At 44.8% G+C, this 8,790-nt stretch overlaps 1 protein-coding gene across 1 annotated transcript; it reads right to left on the bottom strand.

Annotated features, from left to right (window-relative positions):
• Positions 1 to 4,887: 4,887 nt before the first annotated feature.
• Positions 4,888 to 8,761, bottom strand: LOC123156374 (protein N-terminal asparagine amidohydrolase). Its single transcript, XM_044574508.1, has 9 exons — positions 8,607 to 8,761; positions 8,344 to 8,517; positions 7,775 to 7,839; positions 7,547 to 7,640; positions 7,419 to 7,457; positions 7,084 to 7,269; positions 6,499 to 6,677; positions 5,495 to 5,614; positions 4,888 to 5,300 (listed from the first exon to the last, which is right to left on the bottom strand). Exons 1-9 carry the CDS (start codon positions 8,649 to 8,651, stop codon positions 5,192 to 5,194), a joined length of 1,011 nt encoding a protein of 336 aa, XP_044430443.1. The 5' UTR covers positions 8,652 to 8,761; the 3' UTR covers positions 4,888 to 5,191.
• Between the last annotated feature and the right edge of the window lie 29 nt (positions 8,762 to 8,790).

The raw sequence follows: 8,790 nt of genomic DNA, 5'->3' as shown, positions 1-8,790 counted from the left end.
TCATATGCAAGTCCTTCTTTTGCTCCCTATATCTCTCCATAAGTTGTCGTACCAAGAAAATGGCTTCCATGGTCGACCCCCCAGGCATGAAACCAAACTGAGTTTTGGTCATGCTTGTCATTCTTCTTAAGCGGTGCTCAATGACTCTCTCCCATAGCTTCATTGTATGGCTCATCAGCTTAATTCCACGGTAATTAGTACAACTCTGAACATCCCCTTTGTTCTTGAAGATTGGTACTAATATACTCCGTCTCCATTCTTCTGGCATCTTGTTTGCCTGAAAAATAAGGTTGAAAAGCTTGGTTAGCCATACTATCGCTATGTCCCCGAGACCTTTCCACCTCAATGGGGATATAATCAGGATCCATCGCCTTGCCTCCTTTCATCCTTTTTAAAGCCTCCTTCACCTCAGACTCCTGGATGCGCCGCACAAATCGCATGCTGGTCTCATTAAAGGAGTCGTCCAGTTCAATGGTAGAACTCTCATTCTCCCCATTGAACAGCTTGTCGAAGTACTCCCGCCATCTATGCTTAATCTCTTCGTCCTTCACCAAGAGTTAGCCTGCTCCGTCCTTGATGCATTTGACTTGGCCAATATCCCTCGTCTTCCTCTCCCGGATCTTAGCCATCTTATAGATGTCCCTTTCACCTTCCTTCGTGCCTAACCGTCGGTAGAGGTCCTCATATGCCCGACCCCTTGCTTCACCAACAGCTCGCTTTGCGGCCTTCTTCGCCATCTTGTACTTCTCTATGTTGTCTGCACTCCTATCCAGGTATAGGCGTCCGAAGCAATCTTTCTTCTCTTTAAACGCCTTTTGGACATCATCATTCCACCACCAGGTATCCTTATCTTCGCTTCTCCTTCCCCTGGACACTCCAAACTCCTTCGAGGCCACCTTATGAATGCAAGTCACCATCTTCATCCACACATTGTCCGCATCCCCTCCTTCCTCCCAAGGGCCCTCCTTAATTACCCTCTCCTTGAACACCTAAGCTACCTCCCCCTTGAGGTTCCACCACTTCGTTCTAGAGACCTTGGCACGCTTATCCCGCTGGACACGAATCCGAAAGCGGAAGTCAGCAACCACCAGCTTATGCTGGGGTACAACACTCTCCCCAGGTATCACCTTACAGTCTAGGCACGCATGCCTATCTTCTCTTCTCGAGAGGATGAAATCAATCTGGCTAGAGTGTTGGCCACTACTAAAAGTCACCAGATGTGATTCTCTCTTTCTAAAGAGGGTGTTAGCTACAATCATGTTGTAGGCTAGAACAAAGCTTAAGACATCTTCTCCTTCTTGATTCCTGATGCCATAGCCAAAGCCCCCATGCGCCCCTTCAAAACCTGTGTTAGATGTACCCACGTGGCCATTGAGGTCTCCTCCTATGAAGAGCTTCTCACCAATCAGTACACTCCTAACCATGTCTTCCAAGCCTTCCCAGAACTCCCTCTTGGTGTTCTCATTGTGGCCTACTTGCGGGGCATACACGCTGATAACATTGAGAACCAAGTCCTCAACTACCAGCTTGACGAGGATAATCCGGTCCCCACGTCTCCTGACGTCTACCACTCCATACTTGAGGCTCTTGTTGATCAAGATGCCTACGCCATTTCTGTTTGCAACCGTCCCCGTGTACCATAGCTTGAAGCCGGTATCCTCCACCTCCTTCGCCTTCTGTCCTCTCCATTTGGTTTCTTGGACGCAAAGGATATCAACACCTCTCCTCACTGTTGCATCAACTAGCTCCCGAAGCTTCCCTGTCAGAGACCCTACGTTCCAGCTACCTAAGCGAATCCTCCTAGGCTCGACTAGCTTCCTTACCCTTCGCACTCGTCGAGTCAAATGCGAAGACCCTTGCTCATTTTTCACTACATCCGGGCGCCGATGTAGCGCGCCACTAAGGATGCGACGACCCGATCCTCGCTCACTTGCCACCGTATCCGGATCAAGATACGGCGCGCCACTTGGGGGGGGGGGGGACGGCCCGGCCCTTGCCCATTTTCCACCACACCCGGGTTCCGATGTGGCGCGTCTCTGAGAGGGTTACGCCCCAATGAAAATCTTTTGGGTTTCATCTCCATAAGAGTGGCTGAGTTTTTACGTTGGCTCGCCAAGCCTATCACAACCCTCCTCCTTTACCCGGGCTTGGGACCGGCTATGTTGAGACAATATATGCGGAGTTAAACGCGATAGATAAATCATGATAAACAAATTAAACATGAAGATCAAATGAACAAAAGTACTAGACATATAATCAAGCATGTATGATAAAGTACAATATCTAGATGTTTTTTTTTGCAAAAACAAAATCAAGATAAATTGCTATTACAAAAATCTAGAAATAATACCTAACACCAGGGGTAAGAAGTAAGAACACATACGATCCTATGGAAGAAGATCCGGATGCATCAATAGCCATGTCAGCGAAGAGATTGTCGATGTCGGAGAAGTAGTTGCGTGCGACCACGTTAGAGAAGAAGCCCGCAGTCACGCAAGAGCGCTCCCTCAAAACCCGATCGCCTATCTCCAGTACAAGTTTACAAGAAGCAGGCTCTATAAGGCCTGATGCTCCACTTCACGGTGCACGCCGTGAAGCAGAGTGGGAAAGACCCATATGGCGCAAAGCTTTGGAAGTGGGAGGTAGAGGCATAAGTTGTCGAATGGTAGTGTTTTATCTACGGACAAAGGCGTGGGTGGGACTAAACTTTTCGCACTTTCCTTGTCTATGCGATCTAGAAATTATTAAAAAAATATAAATGAGATATAATTCCAATAATTTCAACGTATCCATTCGCCACTAACTCATTGTCTCCCTCCTCCATCGTGATCTATGGCTGGTGTCAAGGCTGCCGCCTCATCCAACCTCACATTTAAGGGCTACTTGGTTTGAAGCCAAAACTTGCAAAGTTCAAACTTGCCAACATTTTGACAACTTTGACTAGTGTTTAGCTAGGAGAGTTGCCAAATTTGAAGCCCAACCAATCATGCCCATTTTTTAGAGTTGCCAAAAGTGAGCTTGGCCAATGCAGGCTCCAAAACAAGCAGGCTCTTAATCGACACTCCAAAAGCGACGGCCACCGCATGCATCATGAGTCACGAATTGAGAACCTTTGCCCCTCTCTTGTTAGTTGTCCATGGAGCTTTATGGTGACATTAGCGTAGAACGTGTACAACAAAAGGGAGCATGGCTGAGTAAACAAGAAGCAGCAAAGATGATCAGATTCAACATACCACCTGTTTTTTTTTTTGAAAGGAGAATTTTGATATATCTTTTTTGCGAGAAACTTCAATCTATTCATCTTCAATCACGGCAGTACAAAGAACAACAGACGTAATAAACATTACAACAATGTCCGTGGATCACCCAACGATAGAATATAAGCACTGGAGCGAGCCGAAAGCTCGCCACCGTCATTGCCCCTCCTTCACCGGAGCCAGGCAAACCTTGTTGTAGTAGACAGTTGGGAAGTCGTCGTGCTAAGGCCCCATAGGACCAGCGCACCAGAGTAGCAACCATCGCCGATGAAGAAAGTCGTAGATCAGAATGGTCGAACCTATAAACATTAAACGAAGGCAAACGGAGACCATATCCAAATAGATCCACTGAAGACCAGCACCGACCGAATCCCGCAAGATCCGATGGAGACAAACCTCCACACGCCCTCCGACGATGCTAGACGCACCATCGGGACGGGGATAGAATGTGGGAGACATTATTCTTACTACTCCCTCCATTTCCTTATACAAGGCAACTATGAAAAATACATTTTGCATCTATACAAGGCCACTAACAGTAATTGAAGCAAAATTTAATGATGTTTTCTCGTATTACCAACTTGTTTAATACTTGCATGCATGTACTCATAATGACATTGTGCTACTTCCTTCTCATTTCTTCCTTGCATGCATGCATGCGTATTAATAATCCCGGTTAACGAGAAGAAAAGTTGGTTCGCAAAGCAATCATTAAATTTTACCTTGGTACCTGTAATTTGAGTTTATGGCCTTATATAAGGGAATGGAGGGAGTAAGGGACATCGCCGCCACCACACAGCCCCAACCAAGACACTGATTCTAACAAGGAGAACGAGGTCCCTCCCGCCAGTTGGGGGGGGGGGGGGGGGGGATCCTCCGCACCTCCATGGCCTAGAGGCCATCGGAGATGGGACGAACCGGCACCAGCGGGAGGAGAAGAGCTTTTCTTGTGGAGGAGGAAAGAGATATATAGAGAGGCATGTAATTTGTTATTAAGGAGACTTTCGATATTGACATGCCTTTGAAATGTAACTTCAGTTTCTACTACTCCTTCTGTCCCAAACTATTTGTCTTAGGTTTGTCTAGATAGAGATGAATCTAACACTATATCTAGACACGTTATAGTGTTATAAATACACCTGTGTCTAGACAAATCTAAGACAAATAATTTAGGACGGAGGTAATACAACAACCATAAAATCGTTATTTTGCATTAGTATTTTCTGGTACAAATCCAAGCATATGATTTTCACATATCAAAATATTAATGGGGAAAAAGGTTTAAAGTTTGACTAGTACAAGACTGGAGGGACTAGCACCATTCAAATCACACCACACACGCTAGTAAATGGACAACACATTTCCAAGTAGTGTCCAAATTCGATGCTCAGGTTTTGGATGAAAGTTAGCTAAAAAAGGAACCAAAAACTATAAAATTTAAAGATGTTAGAATCTGTTTAGTGGGGCGTCATGATGGGCATGAAACCAAACAACCATTGAATCTTTCGAGCAGAACACAGCGACCAAGCTACAGTAAATATATTTCCAGACACAACATTGCAAACAACCCCGAATAAAATCACCCGACCCATCCTTAGTGTACACAACGCCTCTGACCACAACAGGTAAGTTGCATGCAAACATTTAACCGACCAAATCAAATTTCAGAGGTTAGGTATGAACCAACAATGAATCTACCACACAACACACAAACCGTGCTTAATGCATCAACTTCAGACCGGTTTCTCAGCATACATTTACGGAAGAACCAAATAATCCTGAATCACCCGTGGCTAATGCATGAGATAACTGAAGATGAAAGGCGTATGGAAATGGAGGAAATGACTGGGATCGTATAAGTGCTGGTGTGACCATAATCTGTCACCGTTCCGCTTGTAAGCACCAATGGATGACAAGACAGGAAAAAGATAATGCTAAGAGTGCCTTGACCACCTTCCATCATTGGTCCAATGGAAGACCCGGGGCTTGTACTTTGGAAATATGTCTTCCCAGTCTGGGTTCTCGATCAAGTATTTCCATATCCTACAACAAGAAAGTACAAAGCAAGAATAAACCATATAGCAATCTCTATTGGAAAGATGCCATTATTTCATTCATGAAGGTCATCTTAGCTAATCATGAGTTATACCTGGATAAACAGAAAGATTGCACACACACATGATAGAAATGGTTCATGCAATACAGTTTCCAATTTGTAGGATAGAAGGAACACACACCTTCTCTCAGTTTCCACAAAATGAGGTGGTTCTGCAGCTGGAGAGGTGGAGCATTGAAGCAGGACTTCAGAGTCTGAAAGCTGGTTAAGTGAGGATGCCATTTCTGCCCAATCTGGCATCCTATACAAGCAGGACAAGAGATGGGTATATCACACAGGAACAGTTAGTTAACTAGCAAAGTAAAGAGGCACAAGTACTTACACTCGTAATGCTCTTAATATTTCTCGAACTATCATGCAAGAGTTTACATGCATGAGAACAAAAGGGCCATTATTAAAATTGCCAGAAGGAAGAAAAATCATTTTTGTCCCTGTTAGAGGTGTTCATGATGGAAGCTGGGCCAGGATCGAAGCATAAAAATATGATTTTATTTGTTTATTTTCTGCAAACAATTATAAATTTTATTGGGTGTTAGAATATGATAGTGGGTCGAATCTTGGGCAAACGTGGCCTGCCCATGAATGGTTTCATACACATGGTGCAATTCGCTGATGAATAAAAAGTGGCAAAACCGCTGTACAGCATTTCATGCATAGGTGGCATTAAACATACACGATGACAACAAGTCAGGCAACAATTTAAAGTTGTCCTATTGCATAATGAAAACCTCCATCACTTCTTTCCAATTGGTAGTTACTTCACGTATGGGAATTTTGAAGATCAGACTGAACCAAAAAGCAACCTGTGTGATGTCATTTAGTGCCTATGTCCATACAGGGCCGAAGCTAGCCAAAACACTCAATGGGCTCATCATGATATACTACATGAATTCAACAGTAATTGGTCTTTGATAGCAATAATTTACTAAAGGTTTTGCAAAATTTTATTGGATCAGTTGACCCAGATGCTACAGTGCCAACTCCGTCCATGTGTCCATAGATTAACAATGTTCAGGAACAGAAGGTCAATAGTTAAGCACAAAGAGGCTGAATATGTAGCTACAAACATCTTCAATTTATTACGTACAATACATAATGAAATGGATGGGAATATAAGAGACGGACCAGCAGGCAGGGGCAATCTGGAAAATATCAGCGTGTGTGTCGTAAGTCTCCAGCAACTTTCCTCGCCAATTTGGATCATAAGAAGAAACACTCACACGAATTCTTCTGACTATTTCATCAGGACACCTTGAAGTGATGTCAAAGCTTGCAGGAGTAACAACTCCAGATGATGTTTGCATCTGAAGATATCAGGAGTGTTTGCTTCTAAGAAAACTTACTATGAACTGGGGTATGTTTCAATCAACAATTTAAATAACTGTTACATGCGGGGATAATTCCAGTTTACACAGACTAACTACTCCCTCTGATCCGAATTAATTGACACAGCCTCTATACAACGTCCATTTTACATTGTATAGAGGCTGCGTCAATTAATTCGGATCGGAGGGAGTAAATGAAATGTTAGTCTGAGATGCAGACAAAATAGAATTTCCCTCTTTCTTTTTTCCTTCTTCTTTTAGATTAACCTTCAAACGTTCCTTGTTCCACAGCTTACAATGTTCTATTTTACAAATGTGGTGTTCATTGGCACCAAAAACTACTAATTGACACTTTAGTAGATTCAGGGGAGAGGATATCCCTTACCACAAATCCACCAACTATGGGTCGCGCATTCCCATAAGAATCAGTCATAGTGTTGATCCCAAGGACACAGAAAGACCGGAGGTGGAACCGTTGCTGGGATTTATGCAGCACTTCAACTATCTTGCAACAAAGTGGATGGGAGTACCCTTCCTGTATGCTGTGCTTTCCTCCAGAAGAATAGACTACCTGCGGGGCGAATTATGGTAATTGGATGCTTCCTCATGTATATTGTGTCAATCAAGAAAATAAGGGCAGCCCGGTGCACGTAGCTCCCGCTTGCGCAGGGTCAAGAAATCTAAAAGAAATTTAACCACCCAAAAAGTTTTGAATTCAACCTTTGTAGAAGCATCATCGAAGCCACCAATCAGGTGAACCTGTAAGAAAATGCTAGTGAGAACATTCCCAAGGGTGCTTAACTGCTTATTGTATATTTTGAGGGGGAAATACAGGAGAAGAGACCAACATCAAATGGTTCGTCGTCATCACCAAGTAATTCTAGCATCTGTTTGAACCCTCCTTCTACAATCTTTGGAAAGTCCATATGGCTAATGGAAGTCCTGAAATCAATTAATGGAAGATCGGATGAATCAGCAAATGTTATTGTGAGTTGGGAAAATACATGAGTTTTGAGTTTCACAAGAAACCAAAGTCTTACAGGATCAGATAAAACGCTCGCTTCTTTTTCACTTACATTCCAGTCTTGTTGTTGCGAATTGCAACACCCACACATGTAGTCATCTCATCTGTGCCCACTAACTACAGGTGCAAAAGAACTGATCAATTCACCAATCACACTATTTGAACGGTCTACGCATAACTATGCTTTAATCACCCTAGGAATTAAGGCAAAGTGAGAGAAATGTAGCAGAAAGTAATGATGTGCTTTAACAGGATGCCAGTTTATCAGGGACACGAACACAAAACTAATCAGGCAATCAGGTGTACATGTAAAATTGGAAATCCTACATGTTGGCATTCAGAATAACAATCCAATAGCCCTCTAATGATCATACACCAATCCAAACAAATAGTATAACTTGAATAAAGTGATCGCACATCTATAAACTACCAAAGTGAACTCCAGGAGTGCCTGCCCAATCCCCATTTACCAGGAGGCAACACAGGTACGATTTCCACCATGGGAAACGAAAAGTCGTCTCTGAGGCAGCAAAACATGGAACCGCTCAACTGATTCAAACGACGCGGATCGGACCAAGGATCCCCAATCCCTGCTCGATCGAAGACCTGAGCACAACGCACCTCGACGCGCGCCGGATCGACCGTGGCGTACTCCCGCTGGAACACGTACACGTGCCTGGCCCCCTCCGGCCCCGACGGGACCCGCTTCTCCGGCGTGGCCCTGAGCCGCTCGGACACGGCGCGCAGCCCGGGGTTCCCCATGAGCGCCGCCACGAGCTCCCTCCCGCTGCTCCCCTGCAGGAACCGGGAGCCGATAGGATCGTCACAAAGAGGAGAAAGAGAGCAAGCGTCCACGTATAACCGCATGAGCGTGCCGTACGCACCTCGGGGGAGGAGCAGGGGACGGGCTCGCCGTCGACCAGGAGCATTATCGCCGTCGGAGTTGGTGGGGGCGAGTGACCGAGCGAAGCAGAGGTCGCGGAGCCGACCAAGGAAATGGCCGGCCACACCTCTTTTTTTTATGTGCTGCCGTCCAGCTGCGACCCTTACCCGTCCACGGAAGAGGCC

This window comes from Triticum aestivum, chromosome 7B (genome assembly GCF_018294505.1).
Source record: "Triticum aestivum cultivar Chinese Spring chromosome 7B, IWGSC CS RefSeq v2.1, whole genome shotgun sequence".
In the NCBI taxonomy this organism is placed as follows: domain Eukaryota; kingdom Viridiplantae; phylum Streptophyta; class Magnoliopsida; order Poales; family Poaceae; genus Triticum; species Triticum aestivum.
Note: the sequence above shows the minus strand (reverse complement) of the source record. Positions and strands in the feature narration are given on the sequence as shown.

Excerpts from the sequence above, each read along its gene's own strand:
- LOC123156374 (XM_044574508.1), bottom strand. The coding sequence starts at position 8,651 with ATGCTCCTGGTCGACGGCGAGCCCGTCCCCTGCTCCTCCCCCGAG. Across the intron at positions 7,641-7,774 it reads CGCAACAACAAGACTGGAAT|GACTTCCATTAGCCATATGG; the intron begins GTAAGTGAAAAA and ends AATTGATTTCAG. Across the intron at positions 5,301-5,494 it reads TTTGTGGAAACTGAGAGAAG|GATATGGAAATACTTGATCG; the intron begins GTGTGTGTTCCT and ends TTCTTGTTGTAG.